This window comes from Pelobates fuscus, chromosome 1 (genome assembly GCF_036172605.1).
Source record: "Pelobates fuscus isolate aPelFus1 chromosome 1, aPelFus1.pri, whole genome shotgun sequence".
Taxonomy (NCBI): domain Eukaryota; kingdom Metazoa; phylum Chordata; class Amphibia; order Anura; family Pelobatidae; genus Pelobates; species Pelobates fuscus.
This window is the reverse complement of record NC_086317.1, coordinates 284,054,253-284,077,912: the sequence shown is the minus strand read 5'-3', so window position 1 is coordinate 284,077,912 and position 23,660 is coordinate 284,054,253. Positions and strand designations below refer to the sequence as shown.

The 23,660-nt window shown below is 36.8% G+C and overlaps 1 protein-coding gene across 7 annotated transcripts in view; it reads right to left on the bottom strand.

Moving 5' to 3' along the window:
* Positions 1 to 5,275: 5,275 nt before the first annotated feature.
* The window catches only part of MSI2 (musashi RNA binding protein 2), a 547,507-nt gene continuing 529,122 nt past the window's right edge, over positions 5,276 to 23,660 (bottom strand). For 6 of the 7 annotated variants that reach the window (XM_063457454.1, XM_063457458.1, XM_063457456.1 and 3 more), the window contains 3 exons: positions 19,761 to 19,969; positions 15,470 to 15,547; positions 5,276 to 7,432 (listed from right to left, as the gene is read on the bottom strand). In XM_063457454.1, the coding sequence (XP_063313524.1) occupies positions 15,506 to 15,547; positions 19,761 to 19,969 (251 nt within the window). In that variant the 3' untranslated portion in view covers positions 5,276 to 7,432; positions 15,470 to 15,505. The remainder of the gene's footprint in view (positions 7,433 to 15,469; positions 15,548 to 19,760; positions 19,970 to 23,660) is intronic. The other variant, XM_063457455.1, reaches the window with a different exon arrangement.

Here is a 23,660-nt window from a genome sequence, read left to right as displayed (position 1 = left end):
AAACATTGGTGTGGCTATGTCCCTAGCCCTCATTCACACTTAAAGGTACATAGAATTGACATTTAAAAAATAAAAACCTGAAACAAATAATAAAAAATAAGAATAAAGTTCTTACACCTTTCAGGTCGTCATTACCAACAATTACCCAATGATTGAACTAGTCTAGTACAATGTGCCTCATTCATCAGCTGTAAATTGCTGTACAATGATAAATAAAATAACAGCAACAGAGCCATGCTACCTTAAAGTCCAAGCTACAAGTTCAACTTAACGTGAACATAATGGAACCTACAAAACAAATAGGACAGGAGAGACTTTATCTTAACCAAGGGGGTTGTGCTCACTTGTGCATTTTATAAAAAATAAAAAACAAGCACTCAAAATGAGATGCCTGTACCCTACTGATCGAAAGAAGGTGATCTCAAATGATTAACTAGATATTGTGCTTGAACACATGACTATAGAGTAATTTGGTGTTAAACTACTAAAGGTAGAAGTGAATTAACATTCCATCAGTTTCCGAATGTACTATTTTGAGAGGTATAAGTTGTTTTTGTTTTTTACATAACTGACCTATAGTATCATCTTAATGTGTTTCTCTACTACTGTGTGCCACACTAAATGGAATTGAATTTAGAAAGTTTAAAATCTAAGGACAAATCTCCCTTCTTCTTAATAATGTTCTAAATTGTTGAAGGAGTGCAAGCCTTTGCCATGTAATCTGCTAGCCTATTAAAATACTAATAAATTCTAGTTTTACACAGGATGCTTAATATGTATGTCTAAGTGTATTAACGATTATTAAGTGAAATGGGAATAGTTGTACGTGTTTTTACTTAACAAGGTTTGCAGAACAAGCTTGAAATAAACTATTATGTTGCCAATACTCAATATAAAATGAAAGTACTTTATTTATTTTATAGCACATTTGGACTCTAGTGATATTAGCATGAAATCATTATTAACAAGGCACTGCTAGGAAAAGAGAAGAGATGATTAAGGCATACACCTCCAGCGAAAATAAATTATTTTGACAAATTATATTGTGGGTATTTTTTTTTAAAGAACATCTGCAAAAAGGCATCTGGTCTTATTTCCCAGATAGGATATATTTATAATCTCTTCTGTATAGAATATATTAATAACCTCTACTTTCGTAAAGGGGGACAATAAAGATTTATTTTCCATAGCTGTATGCGTGATTTGTTTAGCTGTGCGTGTTTAGTGATCACCTGTATTATTTTGCTCTTGTCATGTTTAGACAAGCCGAAAAGACCACTTTTTACAGGTAAACTGTACTGTAACAGATTACACAAACTATTTACTGGTTATGAAAACAACAGCTCATTCTGACTTTAACACACTAGAGAATACTGTGTAAAATTCCAAAGCAAATGCGGATCTTAAATCAAAATGCCTTGATTATTTCAAAGGTACAATTCTATTGTATGGACTTGACCTGTTCCTACTAGGTCAAACAAACTGAGGCATTTATTTAGAAAATCACTTAAAGTATGGTGGAAAAGCAAAAGGTTACATAGTAGGGGGCTCTTCGTAGTGAGTCAGTTTGAACTTTTATGATATTTATTAGCAGACCTCCTATGAAATGTGCAAAGGGACTCTCTAAAAAGACACCATGCTCGAGGTGATGCTGGTTAGTTAAATAATCTTTTAACGGTAGAGAATGTTCAATCCCAAGGATTACATAATCTAATCATTCAGCAGTGACAATTCAATATTTAATCTGTTGGAGGTCGATAAAATGAGTACCATTGAGCAGCGTAATAATAACTTTCATATCTCTGAGCATATTTGAAAATCTCAATGTATTACACTTTGATTAAAAAGGCATAGTACAATGCGGTTTGAGTTAACCAACTGTGACCCCATAATATGCTAACAGGAATAGCAAGAGGGACTAAGAGACCCACTGACAAAAGGTCTTGTAGATCATATCAGCCAAGTTCAGTGCAGTTGTCTTTCCAGGCTAGGAATTGATTAGAATACAAACAAGGCTAGGAATTGATTAGGCAAGTGTAATAAATATAGTAATCGATAAATGCACACTGTTGGCATGTGTTTTAATTTGAAATATGTGACCAAGATATTATTATTATTATATGACCGCAAATGTATGTTCTTGTAAGTGTTGTTTTTAAGTGTTCCTAGAAGGCTGGGAGATAAACTGAATATTTAAAAAAAATATATATATATATAATAGTTTGCGCACAGAAAAAGGTGGGTGCATACAGTAATAACAATGAACAGTTTCTGCCTATAGCACTAAATGTATTTTTAATAAAATACATATAGGATGAAAGGCTTAACCATTGACTATTGTAGTGTGAATGTGTGTATGTATGTGTATAAATACATATACATACACACATATATATATATACACACACATAGGGTTCTCAACCATCCCAAAGGCAGGATAGTCGGGTTCTCTCCCGCTTTTGAGGACACCAGAAAAGTGAGATCAACAATCAACGAATCATTAGATGTCCTTGCACTATGCTCAGGACATTAGAACCCTGCAGACAGCAATAAAACAGAGCTCCGTGCATTGGTTAGCCAGCCTACTTGATTTGTCTATCTATTCTATGGATACACACACACAGTTTTTGGAGGTAGGTTTGTCACTTTTGGGTGGAGCCAATGACCAAAACTGCATCACTGGCTCACCTCCTGTACTCATTTTATCAGCCTCATTATTTTTCACCATTTGTAGTGTTTACCATTTTTTTAATAGCACTATGAATTTGTTTTTTTGTTTCTTGCATTTGAAATCGTTATGTTAATGAATGCATGTGCGTGATATTGCCTGTAGGTGGCTCCCTAGCTGCTCCAGAAATACATTTATGCGCCGTCACGCTTCGTTGGTGGAAAAACGTGGGAGTTGTTGGCTACCCTTTGTGCTGGACATTTTACAAAATGTCAAGTATGAGGTATTACATACAAGTGAAGTATGCTACATACATACTCCTCACATTACTATTATTATTTGTGTTACTCTATTAGATGGAATTGGTAAGCATTCTGCCTGTGGTAAATTTATTTTGACTCTATATCTTTGGAATCCTTCTAACCATAATGTGGCTGAAATTTTATAGACTACCATAAATAAGCAATGTTATACAGGGCTTGAATTTACACAATGTGTGAACTGTTTTGAACATAATATCTCAAGTGGATGAGCTCTCAAGTGACCGAAAAAGCCTTTACAATATGAGGGTTCAGCGCACTTTAACACACCATGCAATTACATGCAGGTGTAATTTAATAAGCAATCTGTTATATATTTTTTTTTTAGTAAGCGGAAAGGACAGAAACGCCAAAATACTATCAGTCTGTGAAATGTGATGCTGTATATTTTTATCATTTAGAAAAATGTGGAATTGTTACCAGATATAGCATTGAGTTGCAACACTCATCAATGAAAGAATGTGCATCGTGTTTACTAGATTATAGAATGAATATGAAACTGCGATATGTCTTTATACTAATTAACCGGCAAACATTAGCAGACACTGGACGTAGGGATACATAAAAGAAAGTTAAATAGGGTTTTACTGGATCACTGCTGCCCTAAGTAGCAGCTGTATTTGGTTTTGGAACTTACTAAAATAACCCCGTTGTCTGCTAAAAAAAAAAGTGGGGTGTATGACTTTGCTGTAATGCTGGGTAAGGCACAATATGGTTCCCCAATATTAGACTGCACCGTAACAGCCCGGAATACCTAGTGTTTGCCGCAAGAGTCATGTCTCAATTATTCTTTGCCGACATTACAATCATAGATTGATTCGGTGTTGCTACTTATATTCACATGTAAGCTTATGATTACCTTCTTAACGAGAATGGGCTAGCGAATCCGATTATAGTATTAAGGGGTTAAGGAAATGTATTCAAGTGTATGCCTAAACTAAATGGGAGGAGATTTGATTTACTGTATCAAGTAAGTCTTCTAAACTAAAGAGAGAGATTTAAAAATTGAATAATCCTACTGCTGGTGATGTGCATGTAGCAAATTCTTAAACAGGACACGTGTTTTTTTAGAAACAAGTATGAGCTAAAGCTTGTATAAACTTTAATAGAGCTCTGCTGGTATCATTGACAGAGAGGCATTATAATAAATAATTGGAGATCACCTTCAATTAGTTATAAACTAAGGAGACACAAGCCACTGTCCTTGAGTAAAATAAAGACACCCAGAAAACGTTGTGCTAGCAGAAGTAACAAAACCACAAAAGTACTACACAAGGAGGAAACTCGGGTGTATCTTGGTATAGGCAGCCACAATTAAAACATAAGAGGTTCCACAAGATTTAATCTATGGGCCAATGGGACTCATCAAAGGTATATAGACATTTAAAACATATTCACACAGATTATCGATTTTCTTCTGAGCATTCTTAAAAAAATAATTGTTTTTCTCTTAGTAAAATCATTTAATATACCATGCCTCCCTCTTTTAAAAAATAAATTAAAAAAATCCAGTTTTGCATATATAGCATTAGCATTTAAGGTAGTATGGCATTCCCCTTTCAAAAACAAGGGAGGGAAGGGAGATCTACAAAATGCCTATTATAGAGTTTGCCAGCATTTTAGCGTTGTGAGACCTTTGGTTAGTTGAAACCACATCAGATCAACAAAATAACAAATGATAATAATTATTAAAATAAAAAAAAATAAAAAATAAAAAACTGCTCCAAAAATCATTTTCGGTAAATTAGAGAAAGTTCTATCCTTACTGGTCCTAAATCTGAAGAACTACATCTATTGTTTTATTTAATCTTAATTACAATACACCTACCATTATTTACTATAAGAGAAGAAAATGAATTTAGTACATTAGCATCAGGACAGCACACTTACACAACAATCACTATATACAGTGCTAAGATATACCGATGAGAAACAAATCATTTTTTTATGAGGTGACTGGGAATGAAAAGAAAAACAAAAATATGTATGTGTGTGTATACGTATGTGTATATATACACACATATATAGATATATATATATATATATACAGATATATGGAAGTACAGTACATCTTCAACTTTGACAAAATATTCATAAAAAAATTCCCCTGATTGGATATTAAATCACCGGGAATGGTTTTTCTTTTTTTTTCTTTTTTTTTTTTTTTACATTAGAACAGTTTGGTTTTATTTATTTTAAATGACTGAATTTTCATATTAAAAAAAAAAAAAAAATTTACTTTAGAGAAACAAAAATGTAAATAGATTTACAGAGTTACTGTGGAAAATTAACAAGCAAAATGAAAAATGAAAAAAAAACCTTTTCTTTAGCCCCTTCACGACAAGGGTTCTGGGATCCCTTACTTTCATGACCATCCTGGTAAGTCATGTCCAGTCATGAAGGGGTTAAGGGAGCATGATTCCCCTCCCCCCATTGCTTGTTTGACATATCAATTCTATTTAACTTCTATGTTATCGCTACCTGTTAGGAACATTTATAAAAACAGGAGTGCAGCAGCTTTTGTCTCAGAAATGTAGCATTCAGTGTCTTGTACTGGCTGTACGAAATGAAAAAGTACCAATTTCATACATGTAACAGTTTATTAAAAAACAAAAAAACAAAAAAGAAACCCTCAAAAAACAAACAAAACCCCAAAAAACCTTGGCATATGCTAATACATACATGTGTGTGAATGTATATAAATATATATATAAATATATATATAAACACAACAGTATGCTATAAATGCCAGATATACCAAGTTGTACTTCTATTTTGCTGTCTTAGGCCTATTTATTGATATTAAAAAAATTAAATAAAAATATCCTTCATACATTTCCCCAGTAGAGGAACATATATAAAATAGCCAAAATAAACTTGTGCAAATAGGAAATTGTCAGTTTTCCCTACCAGTCACAGTGCAATGATGTTCTATACCTTTGTTGTTATTATTATTATTGTTATTAATTCTACAATAAATTAAAATTTTCATCTCTTCTATTGTGATATATTGAGCACTGAGGTATTAAAACAAATTAGTTGTATTCCTAATTTATTAAACAGAGAAAACAAATGTTTTAATGTAACAGAGGGCAGAAGATGCCTTTCCTATCGTGCATATGTCGGTCACTGAAGACATCAACCTACGAATTTAGCTCTAGAAGAGTACTATGGGTAAACAGAGCAGCTGAAATGACTGGACAATATATTGAGCGAATTTAAATTATCGAGAACATTCAAAAATAAATGGTGCGCTTCGAACGTTAAATACTTTTAAATATCAAATCTGTAGCTTAACTTTTTAATCTGGGTAAAGTTCTTTCGCTTTAACCTTAAAACAACATAAAACTAGAACCAGACTTTTTAAGCTGTGCACGTAGTTTAAATAGGTAATATGCTGGTATGACGCTAGTACAGTTATCAGGTCTAAAACACCTACACAACAAGCTTTACAGTGTTAATCTATCTAAAAAGGGCACACGTTGGCACCTCACTCAGGGTTTAAAGTTTAGAATGATGCCTTTAATTCCCTATTTTGCCAGAGATGCTGCAGATAATATGCCCTCACAAAAATATTTTTTAAATTTCTCTTTCCTACAAGTTTACATATAGTTAATGGAAGAATATTTACAGTATATTTGTTTTAAGAACGAATTTCAGAAAAAACCTTAGAATATCACCTTTTTCAACAAGGAAAAAAAAAGCACTTATAGAAAAACCGAGGACTCAAAAATTTTATGTCCTTAAGTTATTGCCGAAAATAGATAGAATTAGTTTAATAAAGATAGACATCACAAAAAAAAGAAAAATCTAAATATTCACTTTAGTCAGCTGTTCTTATACATTATGTACATCATGACGCTGAAAGTTGACTTCAGTAACATGTTACCCTACCTTAATTCAATGCTTGCTAAAACCCAACGCAGCGTTTCTTTCGTTGAAGCACACAGTTTGGGTTATTGTTTTCTGTGTGTATGTTCGGATTGGTAACAAAGCTTTATATGCAAGTTAAAATCTCAATCTCTGCTTGAAGTGAAAAAAAATCATGAAGAAGGGCAAGTAAAAAGAAATCAACTATAGGATTATCTACTCTGGTTAGCTTTAACTAAACACAAAAAGATTAAAAAGAAATAAAAGAAGTGATACACAACTCCTAATAAAATGTAAAGACAATACAATAAAAACACAAGCAACAATAAAAGCAATATATGATGTCTGCATTTTTTTTTTTCTTGGAAAGAAAAAGCGGTAGTTCCTAGAACACAGGAGGTTCATGAGATGACGAGATTGAATCCGTTGCAGTCTGCAGAATGCCATCTCCAGTTGTGTGTCTGTGTGGTTATCTTGTACTAGTGATGATGTAGTACTCTAGGCAGATGACATCATCCCAACGTGGGATCATTTAGAAACTTCGCCCGGTCTTCCCTGGGCATCCAGACAAATTCTATAAAAACAAGTAAGAATAAATAATAAACAAACTAAAAATGAACAAGTATGTAAAAATGTTAAAGAATAATTAAACAAACATAAAATACAGTTCAGTGTACCCAGTTAAAACAAGCTTTTTTGTTCGTTAAATATTATTATTATTATTATTGCCATTTATATAGCGCTAACAGATTCCGTAGCCCTTTACAATATTATAAGGGGGGTGGGGGGAGGGGTTAACTATAAATAGGACAATTATAAGAAAACTTACAGAAACGATAGGTTGAAGAGGGCACTGCTCAAACAAGCTTACAGTCTATAGGAGGTGGGGCACAAAACACATTAGGACAGAAAGTAGCAGTCAAATTAGGTGGGAGTAAAGCAGAGCTGGAGGAGAGAGTAGAGTGCTTCCCTTTAAGAGAGAGCAAGAGACAGGTATGTGAGGTAGAGGTTAGTCTCGGAGGCCATAGGCTTTCCTAAAGAAATGGGTTTTAAGGCACTTCTTAAATGATTGGAGACTAAGGGAGAGTCTGATGGAGGAAGGCAGGCTATTCCATAAGAAGGGAGCAGCCCGCGAGAAGTCCTGGAAGTGCGAGTTGGCCGTACGGGTGCGAGCAGCAGACAGAAGGTGGTGACGGGCAGAGCGGAGAGACCGAGAAGGGGCATACCTATGGATCTGTGAGGAGATGTAAGAGGGGCTTAGATTATTCAGTGCTTTTGTAGGTATGGGTTAGCACTTTAAATTGACTCCTATAGTATACAGGAAGCCAATGTAAGGACTGACAGAGGGGTGAGGTGTGAGAGGACCAACTAGAGAGGAAAATCAGTCTGGCGGCAGCATTCATTACATACTGTAGTGGGGCAATTAGGAGAGAGTTACAATAGTCCATGCGAGAGATTACTAGAGCATGGACCAGCTCTGTAGTAGCATCTTGTGTAAGAAAGGGGCGGGTGCGGACAATGTTTTTGAGGTAGAATTGGCATGATTTGACAACAGACCGGATGTGAGGCTCAAAGGTGAGGCCAGAATCAGAAGTAACACCAAGACAATGTGCTTGTAAGGATGGGCTGATATGGATAAGACCAATCAGAAGGGATAGAGGAGGATTAATATTAGGAGGAGGAAAGGCAAGAAGTTCAGTTTTGGAAAGATTCCGTTTCAGAAAGCGGGAGGACATGCAATTAGAGATAGAAGAAAGGCAAGAGGTGACACGTTGCAGGACATCAGGGGAGAGGTCCGGGGAGGAGAGATATATCTGGGTGTCATCAGCGTACAGGTGGTATTGGAATCCAAAAGAGGTAATAAGTTTGCCAAGAGAGGCAGTGTAAAGAGAAAATAGAAGGGGACCAAGGACAGAGCCTTGGGGGACTCCAACTGAAACAGGACAAATGGTGGAGGTATCATTAGAAAAGGAGACACTGAATGAGCGTTGGGAGAGATAAGGGGAAAACCACGAAAGGACAGAGTCACAGAGACCTAGTGATTGAAGGGTTTGGAGAAGGAAAACATGGTCAACAGTGTCAAAAGCAGCGAAGAGGTCAAGAAGAATTAGTATGGAGTAGTGACCTTTGGATTTAGCTGTGATAATGTCGTTAGTGACTTTGATGAGGGCAGTCTCAGTAGAGTGGAGGGGGCGGAAGCCGGACTGAAGAGGGTCAAGGAGAGAGTTGGAGTTTAGGAAGCAGGCCAGACAGGTGAAGACTAGTCTTTCAAGAAGCTTTGAGGAAAAAGGGAGCAGGGATATAGGGCGATAGTTAGAAGGGTCGAGACATGGTTTCTTTAAGATGGGTACTACAGTAGCATGTGTAAGGACAGCAGGAACAGTGCCAGAAGAAAGTGAGCAGGTGAAGATGTGTGTTAAGGAGGGCACAAGACAAGGGAGCGAGATCTGATAAGGTGAGACGGGACAGGATCAAGCGGGCAAGTGGTGGGGCGAGAGGAAAGGATAAGCGCAGCCTCCTCTTGTTCAGTAGCCTGGGAGAAGGTCGGAAGGGTTGGAGATGCATGATCCAGGTGAGGTTGAGAAAGTGAGGGGCAAAGTGGTGAGAATTCTTTCCTTAACTGCTCAATCTTGTCAGTAAAGTAGCAAGCAAAACTGTTGGCTGTAAGGTTAGTTTGGGGGGTGGCTGCAGCAGGGCAAAGAAGAGAGTGTGAGACTTCCTCCAGCAGCGTTCAGCAGAACGGGAGCATCTTTGCAGGTAGCGTGTTGATTTAGTGTGCCATGGTTGGGGGGCGTATTCTCCTCGAGGAGTGTATTTGGAGAGAGGCTGCAGCGTCCAGGGCTGAGGTGAGGGTAGAGTTATATGAGGAGATAACATTGCTATGTTACATAGCCAATTGCTATGTTCATACAAAGTACAAACATTTCTGATTGTTTTTACAATATATATTGAAGAAGTGTTTAAATGTGTTTAAAAATCAAAAAATGTAAACAATAGCATATATTACTATTAGAGTAGATCACTAAACTAGATATTATTTAAGTGTGTTCCTGGAAAATATACTTTAAATCATTGCATTTAACTCCTATTATCAGTGGCAATTTCTGTATACCCTGCTGGGTGTATTTAAGATCACATACAATTCTGACATGCCTGGAGTGATAAATTGTCTGACTTAGTGTTGTTAATTGTGTTAGGGTCCATTTCTATGTCCATATAAGAAAAATCAGATAGCGGTCTCAATGTAATTCCTGATTAGGTAAAAAAGAGCTTTATTGGTATGGCTCCAATGAAATATATAAACCAGGAGTATTAGAGTTAAAGCAACACTATAGTCACCTAAATTACTTTAGCTAAATAAAGCAGTTTTAGTGCATAGATCATTCCCCTGCAATTTCACTGCTCAATTCACTGTCATTTAGGAGTTAAATCACTTTGTTTCTGTTTATGCAGCCCTAGCCACACCTCCCCTGGCTATGATTGACAAAGCCTGCATGAAAAAAAAACCAACGGTTTCACTTTCAAACAGATGTAATTTACCTTAAATAATTGTATCTCAATCTCTAAATTGAACTTTAATCACATACAGGAGGCTCTTGCAGGGTCTAGCAAGCTATTAACACAGCAGGGGATAAACAAATCTTAATTAAACAGAACTTGCAATAAAGAAAGTCTAAATAGGGCTCTCTTTACAGGAAGTGTTTATGGAAGGCTGTGCAAGTCACATGCAGGGAGGTGTGACTAGGGTTCATAAACAAAGGGATTTAACTCCTAAATGGCAGAGAATTGAGCAGTGAGGCTGCAGGGGCATGTTCTATACACCAAAACTGCTTCATTAAGCTAAAGTTGTTCAGGTGACTATAGTGTCCCTTTAATATCTGAGTATATTATTTAGATGAGTCTGAGTAATCCTAAAGTGCAGCTTCCAGTAAAAAGTCAAAACAGACAGGAGTAATTAACAAATTGTCAAAGTACTCCTTCTGAATACTAGTGTCTTATTAGGTTGTATAGATATATATCAACAGGTGATGGTGATTATAACAACTAGTCTAACAAGCTGTCCAATGGAACCATTCTGTCTATAGACAAATATTGTACTCAGATAATCACAGAAAGCAAGTAATAGAGAGGAAGGGATAGCTAGAAAATTCTAATGTCAGTAAAATACTCGCATGAATTAGTAATGTAGCAAAGCCTCTCTCCCTGGTAATCTTGCTAGATAGACATAGAAAAAAAGGGAGGTAATTTAACAACATGTTAATCAAAAGTAAGTAAAAAAAAAATAGGGTGCCCAGTGAAAAAGTGAACACCCAGAGCTTCAAATGCCCAACGCGCTTTTCGGTGCAGTGCTATATGCACCTTCGTCAGGGAAAAACGTATAATGGCAAGGATCTCTTTTTAGATCCAACTATGAGTGTGGGGGAGTATCTGAAACAACCAGTGGATGTCTTAGACTGTGGGTGTGTAGATTAGGAAACACCCTCTTTTATATCTATCCAATCCCTGTGAGGTCAACTGTTAGGGGGATCGGCTAAGTATGAAGTGTGGGCGTGTCCCTAAAAGAGGTTGAATTGTGTATAGATGTTCGTTCATTTATTAGATTGAGATCTAATATATACCGCCCGATCACCTAAATGCATCAATGGAGTCCCTAGTTATAAGAAGCCACTCATATATGTCATGATGGTGCTCACTATCAAGTACACTTCCCTTACAGTCATGTGTCGCCCCTATCATCTTTTCCCAAATAGTATCTCCGGGAAAAAAAGGGGTTGGGAATATTTGCTTACCTCTGTTATAACAAATTACATGCCCGTCACCCGGCCATACACTAGAGTGGCAGATCTCCACATCTGGTGCTGGTCGCCAAGCGTTTCCCCTGCCTTACCATATCTCACTCTCCAATGTCTACCAGAGGGCACATTATATCTATGATGATAGGCAGCACCGGCAGACCTCCACTTGCGATGTCAGTGCCCCAATAACTCTGACACATTGTGGCATGATTCATTGTCTTATTAGAGTATTTTTCTTCTAAGGGACTCTCACTAGTCCCTAGGTCGTTATCTTGGATAGAGGGTATATCCACTAAATGGTAAAGTAGGTCACCACATACTTAGTCTCATAGGGAAAGCATTGGATTGGCTAAAATATGCATGGGGCGGGACCAAATGCTGTTTTGGTCAATCAGGACCTCCTCATAGAGATGCATTGAATTAATGCATCTATAGGAGGAAAATTCAGCGTCTCCATGCAGAGCGTGGGGACGCTGAACGGCATTGTTGTCTACTGTGCAGCCCTGAGCCAGAAAGCCCCACCAGTTGCCATCTTAGGAGTGGCCACTTGGAGGTGTCCCTAGGGGCAATGTAAACACTGCCTGTTCTCTGAAAAGGCAGTGTTTGCATGAAAAAAGCCTGAAGGGAGCTATTATACTCACCAGAACAACTACATTAAGCTGTAGTCGTTCTGGTGACTATAGTGTCCCTTTAGGTACCAACAAATATATCTTACACAGTATTAGCACAAAAAGGGCTACGGAGTCTGCTTTACGGACTGCTTTAAAAGTTCACTTGGATAAAAAAAAACAACATTGCAAGTACTTGTGAAATGTAGGCAGATCAAATCAACTACACTGTAATTTCAAACCGTCTACAGCAGAGCAATTTTTCAAACAGGGGAAGCAGTCCAAATGCCTAAATATTATTGCAGCTTCACAAGAGAAAATTAGTTTAATACTCCAGAAAAAAATTGCAGTTCGATTTTTTTATTCCTGAAAGAGGTGCTTGAAGTGCATTGTGAATGACAGGAAAGCTCGCATTTATGTAAAATGACTAGAATTTAGAAAGAAATATACAGTGATGAATTTAAACATCTGGTTATTTCTTTATTTTCTTTCAAGGTAATCGCTTAACTGCGCTCTCACAACTACAACACGCAGTAGAGAGCGGCGTGAGGAATAGATACTCCCCCTTTGTGTGGCATCTTGTTAAGAGAATACAGAGAGACCGTTGTGATAAAGGCTACTTAGCATAACAAGGTGGTTATTCCCTGTTGCAGAACACAATTGAAATTAGCTGATAAATAATGATAAAATCATCTCATAACCTACAGTGATGAGAAAGTAATTGAATAGCTGCTTCAGAAAATTATATTCCATACAGGCGTTAACTTTTTTTTTTGTCTCGCCGCTTGGCATTGTGTCCTTCAATCAAGCGTATGCTACTGAGCAAAGACTTATAAAAAATCTTTTAATGTGATGTATTTTCTTTACACTTATTTTACAAACATGTTTATTAGTAGAGCATATCCTGAGCCAGTCTAAGCCATATAAGGCAATTTACTAAGTAAACTGACTAAATTGACTAGGTAAACCTAACAATTAAGACGAGAATCTGGTTAAGATAAGATGGACACTGGGACATGGATATATGTTAACGATGTATAAATGCATCTCTTGAGCAAAGTTCTAAAGATAGAGTGAAAAACACAAAAAAGACAGAAATATTCCTGCTGATTGTTCCATTTGCAGAATATTCTACCACAATTGGTCTTTATAAATAACCCCACTGTCTAGCACAGCAGTTCTGAACCATTGGTTGAGACTTAAACTTTGGTCACCACACCGAATCAGTGTGTCTCTATAGGCAGGAATAGGATCATCAAATTGATCATCTTCCAGGCAACTGCGCACAATATAACCCAAATTTTGGGGTTTTGTCCTGCTGTCTTAAATTAGTTCCTTGGTGTCCTCCATCCAAGGAAACCAGGTAACTGTCCTGGGACAGCAGAGCGTGAGTGCATCATCAGATATGTTTGCGCTGAGAACCATGCAGAGACTGCTTCAACAGCGTTCTCTGCGTGGTCCTGCAATTAGGAAGTAGCCAGGAGGTGGTCTGTCAGCCTGACTTGCTTGGAGCGAGGTTGACACACTCCTTTCAGTGGGCAGGCCTGTGTGTCGTGGGTGTTGCCAGTGACACAAGTTGCATCACTGGTGACCCCCCTGGAAGGTACACCCACTCATCCGCATTGCATATGTCCAAATGTTAATATAAGATATATAATCGGGTCACTGTAAAACAGTTGAAAATAACTAATCTAATGGAAAGGAGCTCTGAATCTCAGAGGACATCTGCTGATCTTATAGGTAAAGAGATAAGGAAAATATTGCTACTATAGAAACTACTGGTGTAAACAGAATTTTATATCCTCATAACTGCATTCATGAGCTAAGACATTACATTTTGCATTTAATACATGTAATTAAGCTACGGGATACCCTCTCCTGCTTATGTTCTTGTTCAATCACTATGCCGATAAAAGTTCAATGTTGTCCATATCAATGCCATCCATTTTTAGATGACATAGTGCACTTTACATGTCACTTAATGGTGTGTATATTCACGGAGATGTCTGAAGCCCAGCCCTGAATAATGACATTTATCGCAATGCTGAGTAAACAAGAAAACAATCATTAGATTTGTTTGTGCTACACAATTATCTTGAGGTCAAACTGACTCATTAAATGTCTGTGTATCCTGCTGTTACTTTCTGTCAACTTCAGAACAACTTGCAACATAAAAGGCATGCAATATTAGAATTGATATTTATGTAAGCGTGCATTACAGAGCAAACTCACAGAGTTAGCATTAATGCATTTCCTGAACACAAAAAAAGTTCAATGATTACGTGTTCATACACAGGAATATGCCAAAACAAGGTACGAAATAACAAGCACACACAAATAACTAGAGACAATCAGAAGGGTATGAAACTGGCGTTCATCCAAAGTTAGTAAGCCAAGGTGAATTCTTTAATTGGAAATGTATAGTTATATTCTATCTAATTGTTCCATGTTTATTGGAGGGAAAATGTCATCTTTTGACTGTACTATTGGCACACTACTTAATTATGGAATGTGTCATTCTCTGCACTGTGAAACACTCTTGTCGGGCCTTATTTAGCAGATAGCTTTCCTATAACACATGCATTTGTACACTGTGTATTATCCTTGTATTATGGACTACTCAACAATGATTAACTTAGATTTCCACAATATAATACATGATTTACAGAAATATTAATTATAAGAGATGAAGAATATGGACAATAAATTACATCTGAATACAATTTACTTCTCTCATAGTTTATGAATATGTAAACAAAGCTGATATGGATAATGGTCATAATGTGTAAACAACAGTGACAAATGATATCTGACTGGTATCTAGAATGAAAAAAGACAAAGTGGTCCTAGGTAATTCATTTCAAGGCAGAGAGAAAGGATAACAGTTTAACTCCATGGTGCCTGTTTCTTCAGCAGGAAATATGTCAATTGCTTTAAGCATTATATATTTACATATTACACCCCAGAATTAGCAGACTGGATCAACCCGTTCCAGGGATATCGACTGAATTGCAGATAAGTAAATACATGTTAGCTGAAAGCATATTAAAGGACAACTAAAAGCACAAACAAGAATTAGGCCGTTTCAAAGGCACCACTGAGCTAAAAATAGGGTGAAACATCTATAACTACATAAGAAAAGAATAAAGCAAATTATATTGATTTCTGTAAAATTTCCATAAAATACGATGGTAGAAATTAGAATACCTCAAATTGAGATGGCAACCAACCCCATCAAACGTTTCAATGGTATCCATTTGTAAAAGCCGTTGCAATCAAAGGCCCCTAAAATTGTACAATCGTTGAGTTTGTCAGTACTCTATTCAAGAGGAACAGATTTAGCAGTTCATCTACACACATATTCTAGGCTGGTAAAAATGAGCACATGTCCTGCTTGTAATGATGGCATGAATATCTGTTTCTCAATAAGCAAGTTGTTTATTATAACCTCCATTTGCCTTATCTTGGACAAATCTGATAAGACTTTGCAGGAGAGGGCTGTCACAATACAATTGTGGTGCATGTGGACTATAGATTTTCATCTAGTCAACACTATAATTTTTAAGTTACTGTCCAAATTCAAAATAATTAAAATTATCACCATCAATAGAGCCTGCCAATCAGGCACCCCACCTATAAAGAATTTGCATGTCGTGAATTGGATACTGCACTTCTGAACATCTGTGAGGTCCGAGCATTCACATTTTGAAAGGTGACTTACTTTGGGCTTTACCAACAGGTAAGACATACATACAAAGAAACACTTTTGCAATGGTAAGAAAGGGTAATCTGCCCTAGAAATGTTAGCAGCTGGATAGTCCACATTTGACAGTAGACACAGCCAGATGGGATTTTTAATAATGCTTTGGTGACATGATATTCTGAAGAATGATCACATAAAGTTAGGGATTGGACTAGCATTGGGAAAGAAAACAGGATTATTTAAAGGAAATAAAGTGCAATGTTGCAAATTTGGTTGAAATATTTAAATTTAAAAGTGGGTCTCTTAATAATTTCAGAGGAGATCTTTATACTGAACCCCATCCGAGATGTACTGAAAAATATGTAAGATTATACCAAATGTGTGCAATTCTAAATGCTAAATATTGTAAATTAGAAAAATATAAAGTACCAAAAAAACTCCTGGACAATGTTTTAGAAAAACATGAAACAAAGAAAGTATTATGATTTTAAATACTGTCTTTGGCACTCCAGATGTTATGGACTCCATCTTCCCTGATGCTCTGCCAGCATTATGGCTGTAGGAGCATTCAGGGAGATGCAGTCTGCAACATCTAGAGTCCCCTGCTTTAGGGATTCCTCAGCAATACTACACTGCATTATCTTGTTCCATTCAACCATTCACTGTGACAATTCATTGTTCTGTTCCTAGTGCGTTTTTAAATACAGCAAACTGTATTCAGAATAATTTTGGCTGTCATTTTTTTACAAAAATGAAAGCTTATTTTTGGTGTGCCATTCAATTACATAATCATATTTCTCTTCGTAGGGTGTTATGATTGGCAGCCTCATCACAATTAAATTCGCATTCATGCCATCATACAGCAAAAAAACACTTTGCTATCTGAAATGAAAAGCATGCAAATTGGTTAAGTCAAATTTCCATCCACATTTATAAATCACAGCAGCATAGCAAAAACAAAATGCATTTTTTTCATAGGTTATTTGATACAGGTTAGTAACTTGCTAAAATTTAACGATCTTAAACATTAACCCTGATGAGGGTGTTTGGCGTGATAAAATATCACAAAAAAAGCACGCAAATAATCACATCCCCTTAGTGCCCTGTATATCTGTTGAATGGGGAAGGTGCAGTGGCATATAATTTACCAGTAGTTATTCCCACTTTAACACTCACAGCCGTCTAAGAGAATTAACACTAATCATTGGATAATTACTAAAATGCATTCATTCTGCCACAATTACCTTGTACGTGTTCATGGCCTATGGACAACAGACAATATTGTGAAGGAGAAGTCTGCTTAGAAAATACAGGATTTTGTCATTGGGAGATGCAGCATAATGTGCGGCTGAGGAAACTATTTGTTGGACAAAGTTACAAAAATGGAGCATCATGAACATTCTAGCTCTTATTGAAGTTTTTTTTTACATAGTTCCTTTCTGCTCCAAGTTTAAAATCTGAACTAAACATATTTATATCTTCAATAAATATATATAAAAAATACTGTATGTAAAGCAGACTTTGTGATTATTCTTTTTATTAAAAATGTTTGAATATCTTTGCATAGGCCATATTCCATAATGTTTTAATTATTCATAAAAGTGCATTCATATATTGTCTATTAATCCATACTAGTACATTCTGCATTTAAATACATGTGTGGTTTCCATCGAATGTGCAAATGATTATTTTTATTAAAGCGGTTACCAGAATCAAGTTGCAGGAAGCGGGCACAAAGCTACGTAACAAATGTCAAAATGTGCACAGAAAAATGAATGAAGAAAGGGCAGCCAGCATATTTTTCTATGATTGTGAAAATCCATTTATTCGGCTGTGTTACTGTGTTGTTAGGCATATTGCTTGGTATTTACTGCCTCCTGTATACGAGCCTCTCTGTCTGTCCTGTCAAGGCATACAGCAATATATTTGTGAAAATTTGACAAGCCTGTTTTTCTATATGGGTTGTCTCTTAGCTATTGTTAGGTTTTATGGTGTATTACATTTTCAATAAAAAAAAATGGATGCTTGAAAAGGGTACATTTTACACAACCCACTATGATTTATTTTAATAATCTAAAACACCACACATTAATATGGGATGACTTGCACAGAGTGAGAATCTGTACATTTTTGGAAAAAGGTAGAACTACAGTAAATAAACTATTACAGTAATATTTAATTTCACATATATTGGAAACTGTGTGGTTATTTGTTTTAGAACAAATATTCAAAGAGCTAGATCTTCAGTTGTTGTCTATCTTCAACTTCCCTGATTCTTTGCCAAAAAGGTCATGGCTAATCCTGCATTAAATATGTGGGATGTTATGTATTTAAGGTCACAGATCCAAAAGATAATCTTATCATCTATCAACTATTTATTCGTGATACACATATTTTAAAGCTAGATGTTTTAAATAAACATAGGCAGTGCATCAGTGCTGGTAGGTATCTTACAGAGTACAATTTTGCAACAAATTAAAGGGACACTCTAGGCACCCAGACCACTTTATCTTATTAAAGTGGTCTGGGTGCATTATCCCTGGGTGCAATGTATATATTGCAGGGTTAAGACTACCTCTACCAGACAGCCACTAGAGGTGCTTCCTGCAGTTTCACAGAGTTTGACTCCGTGAAACAACGCTGGACGTCCTCACGCTTTGCATGAGGCTGTCCAGCATCTTGCAAAACGCCATAGGAATACACGGAGTCAATCCTATCATAAGGGGAATGCATAATGCATGGATGGCACTTGCCACAAATGCACATAAGGTTCGGAATTGCTGTAATGATGGTGGAGAAATCTGAAGCAGCGCTGAGGCAGTGAAGTGAAAAAAGGGTTTTAACCCTTTATTTGCAGCTGGGGTTAAGGGGGCGGTGGGGGATAAGGCAGGGGAGTTACAGTGTTGGGAATACAGTTTTGTATTCCAACACTATAGTGTTCCTTTAAATGAAACTTATCTGAACTTTCTGGCAAATATTGTCACAAGCAGTAGCTAAATGTGCAAAGAGACCATGTGCAACAGGTAGGCAGCTAAAATGAATTAGCAACTAGATCTTAAAGAGGTTTACGGCCGTTATGCACCACCATTTTCTGACAAAGCACAGCATTACACTATGGAGTCTGATATGACAGAAGTCAAATAAGACTCCTATAGGTCATTGTTCAGGTTGAGCAGCGCAAGTGGTTCACCTTGGTGTACACCAGAAAGTGTTGGGTGAAAGCTGCTCATTTTACCCTTAACGGATGAGCAGATATCAGCCAATAGAAAACTATTACTCTAATAATTGAAGAGACAGCTTGGCCACTGAAGTGTGCAGCTTTGAAACAGGTCTATTAGTATATTCTGCAGCATCTATAAAATGATAGTATGGAGTGTCAATAGGCTAAGTGAGCCTCATAATGAACAGTTGTGCGTGTAATCACCTAAGGGTATAAGAAGTGAATGGGTTAATGGAAAACTGAAATACAGACAGCAGTCATCATTTCACTATAAATATTAAAGTTAACAGGATGCTAAAAGTACTGTGCCCATATCTATGCTTCAAAGATCCGTGACTAGCAAGCTTAGAGAAATACCATTGTTTAAGTAAAGGGATATAAATACAAAAAAGGTACTAACTAAAACACAGAGATCCAGCACGGAATGCCAAAATATCCCAAGCAGACCTGTTAATCATCTTGTGCTTTTGATTAAATATATTAAATAATAGAGCTTCAAACAAAATAATCTAAGTCTTAGAAGAATGAATATTTATAAATCACAATTAGAAACATTAATGAAGATAGATACTTACAGCCATTGCATGGCTAAATCCAGATCCCGGTTGAGGGCTAGCTGCGCTAATGTAGTTACCCACAGCAGTGTCTTGGCTAGCCGTTCCATAGAGATCAGCAACTGGGCCCGGGCTGTTGGCCCCTGGAAACCCACCTGGCCGACCTGGGTTGGTGCCTGCTGGGGAAGCTGGTGCGCCATAATTCGGTTGAGCACTGTAGCTATTCAAAACTGGTGTGCAGAGAACAAAGCCATATATGAGAGGAGAATCCTAACATGCATTGCTTACACACAAAAAAATAAAACAATGAGGAAAAGCCAAACGCTAGAGGAAGCAGGCTGGGCCCGACTTCTCAAATCATGGCCATGCGGAGAGATAGCAGGTACTCAATCAGAGCTTCAGCCCACACTACCACTAAACAAGCCTGGATATAAAAACCTAGTTACATTTAGATTAAATGGCAATCATTTAATAGTTTACTTCCCTAAGACTGGTAAGGCTCAAAAACAGATGTATGAAATGATCTAACAACAAACACGGTGCTCATGCAAGTAAATCATTTTTTTTCCAGGTTATTATACTTTATTTTCTAAAGGGTAGGGGTTTCTTTTTTATTGGGTGAGGGGTAACATATCTGGATACAGCATTCACATCCCATGCAAACTACAAAGGAACTGGGCTGAACACTAAATAATAGACATAATATTAATAAACAGAAATTAATCAAGTACAAAATACCAAAACTGTTGTTATAAAACTGATTATTAACAGTTTTGTGTTATATAACAAAAACATCATTATTTAAAAATAAATAAAGCTGCAATGAAGTAATTTTAAAAATCTGCAGTAAAACACAGCGTTTAGGGCAGGTAAATGAATATAAACATAGAGCAGGCATAGATGGGGACACTGGGGGAGATGGGGACAATGGTAGACATGGGGATACTTGCAGACATAAGGGACACTGGGAGAGATGAGGACACTGGGAGACATGGGGACACTGGGAGACATGGGGATACTGGGAGACATGGGGACACTGGGAGAGATTGGGACACTGGGAGACATGGAAATACTTGGAGACATGGGGATACTGGTAGAACTGAACTGCACTACAAATTGTCTGGGAAATACTCTCTCGGGTAAAAAAAATAAAAAAATAAAAGTGTGTAAAGAATGTGCCCTCTATTTCTATTGAAATCCCTGGGCTGGGGAGATTGCATGGGCAGCAGACAAGAGATTGGCAGCTATTGCAAGCTGGTTTTAGATATAAACACATGAAAAAATGCACAATTTAATGCATGCATGTTTTTTTGATACCACCTGGGTGACTTAGGTTCTGTCTCTGCAATCCTAATTGTTTGCCTGATTTTGTAATTAAAATAATTTATTTCCACAATACGGCCCTCTTCAGTCTGCAGCGCATCTTTCAAAAATAAGTCATAGGAATGCTGGTAGGTTGGTCATGTTATGAAAAGGACTCTAAAGGGATTTCCTTCATTTTAAGCTTATTTCTTCTATAAATATGACTGCCCAATGCTCATAGTAGTTTCTTTCATTTTATAAAAAATATATTATCGTGTAGCTTTGCTTCCATTTACGCAAAGCAGTTCTAAAATCTGGAATTAAATATATAATAAGGGCCAATGTTGCATATTGTTGCAAATCCAAGTGAATTCCTATAATTCATATCATAACTATAACATTTACTAAAGCTTAAGGGCAAAAGTTATTTCCAAAAGCTGGTGCAAACAGCAGTTGACTTATTTAGCAGTTGTTCTAATCAAATCTTATAAATAATCCAAGTCAATCCATTTGTTCAATTAAAACAGAAGTATTGGAATACAAAGGTTAGGGCATGAATGGAACTAGAACCTTATAAAATAGACTTCTGTTACATGCACAGATGCCGTACCAAGAGCCTAAGTAATTTAGCAAATACAAATGACGTGATCAGACATAAATCAGAAAATGTACTTTCTGGCATTTAGTGGAGTTTCTATAACATGTAAAATCACACAATCTTTCCGGTCATTGACCTAGCATTTATAACCTGACCTCCATATCTAGTGCCACAGTCTTCCCAGCATGGTATAATAGAAAATAGTGATTTATTCAAGACCCTGCTCTTTTTGCTTGAACCGGTGTAGAACTGAACCCCATTTTAAAGGCATCACTCATTCTTCTCTATGTTAAATGTGATTAAGGTGGGACTTGAAGTAGGAAAACAGGAGAGGGGTGACTTATTGAGTATTGCTGGTGACGTAGTGAGTCCCTACCAAAAGGTAAGTCAGCATGGCGTGAGTGTGCCCAGGCTTACTAGGGTTTCGTTTTGGCTAGCCTCCCTTAGGGTTGCCGGGTGCAACACTCTGTTGAAGGACCTGATATCAATGAGCATAACTGATAATGAGCTTGAATTGAGCCCTGTCTAAGGATATTTATCTGGTGTATTCACCTCTGTGACCTGGAAGTCAGTTCTGGTATTTTTATTAACGGCTCGTGCATTTTTCTAAATGGGAATCTAGTGATGAGCTAAGAGTGTCAGCTGAGAGTTTCAACATATCACCAGTGGTCAGTCAGAGGCTACCTAATTAAAGCCAAGGGGTAGGAAGAGGGAAGTGGAGTACAGGCACCATCTGGAGAACTTTGGGATTAAACCCTTCGTAAGCGATTTAATTCCTTAAAGTAAGAGGGCGCCAAGGATCTTCAGGGACCATTACAGCTTCATTGAGATAATGTTGTTATGGTGCCCTGGGTGTTGTCAGCCTTCTCAAAACAGTAATATGTCGGCAAAAAAGTTAGGGAGACATAACAGCATTCTTCCCGTATTTTCAACTCTACCTGGACATATTATTAGGGAAAAGATTAAATTAAAGTGGCAGAAGCATAACTTACACTAAATTTAGGAAATACATAAAATGGATGTCCTGGTGATGACATTAGATTAAAGAAGTCCTAACCCTACCACTTAAATTTAACTCTAAATAATCATGTTATATAAAAGATACATAATGTTGAAGTGTGTGTTTAGTGAAATTGAATGACATGTATGAATCACTTGACTTAGAGTCTAATTTTCATAACAGCTTGATTTAATTAATTTCCCATAAGACAGCTTAATTTATGTGTATTTGATAGCATCTTCCATTATATTATGATATGTAATACATTTTCTAGGGATGAAAACAAAACAATAAGTGTGAGTCCCTGCACTAATACACGTGTTCCGGCATTATATGATATCATAATAACCAATATACTGAGTAAATTACCATATAGTGGAACTCTCAAAGATGTTGGGATTCTAGTTCTCTACTCAAATGTCATGATCGGATCACAGAGCATTGGGCCCCAGCTAAATAAACATATAAGAATCCTAGGTACATGTATCTAGAGAAGGAGGCTTGGGCAATAGAGCACCTGTTATTTATTAAACTTTGAGTCGTCAGAAGGTGACCAGAGAATTTTAGCCAAACATTTGCAACTCACTGGTCCATTCTCAGTTTAGTGAATAACTCATTTTCCCAAAACATAAATAGTACTATGTGCTACACCTCCTTGCACCCATGTACCAAACTGATTACTTGGGGGCAGCAAAATAATGTCATATTTAGATATAGATATTAAATCTCGTTTGTAAACAAATGTCTATTTTTATTCTGCTTCAAATTGAGTGTGTATATTATATGCAGTTATAGTAGATATGGCGCTACTGGGCTGCGTATGCTGTCCCTTAGTTCTGGTTACCATTTTCAAGTGGTTTGACCAAAACCTGGGTTCTTCGAGGCAAGGGGGCTCTCTGGAATTGCTAATACGAGAGACCCACTTCTACTAGAGTAATATCGATTTTGTTTATATTTAACCCCTTGAGGACCAAACTTCTGGAATAAAAGGGAATCATGACATGTCATTTAAGGGGTTAAA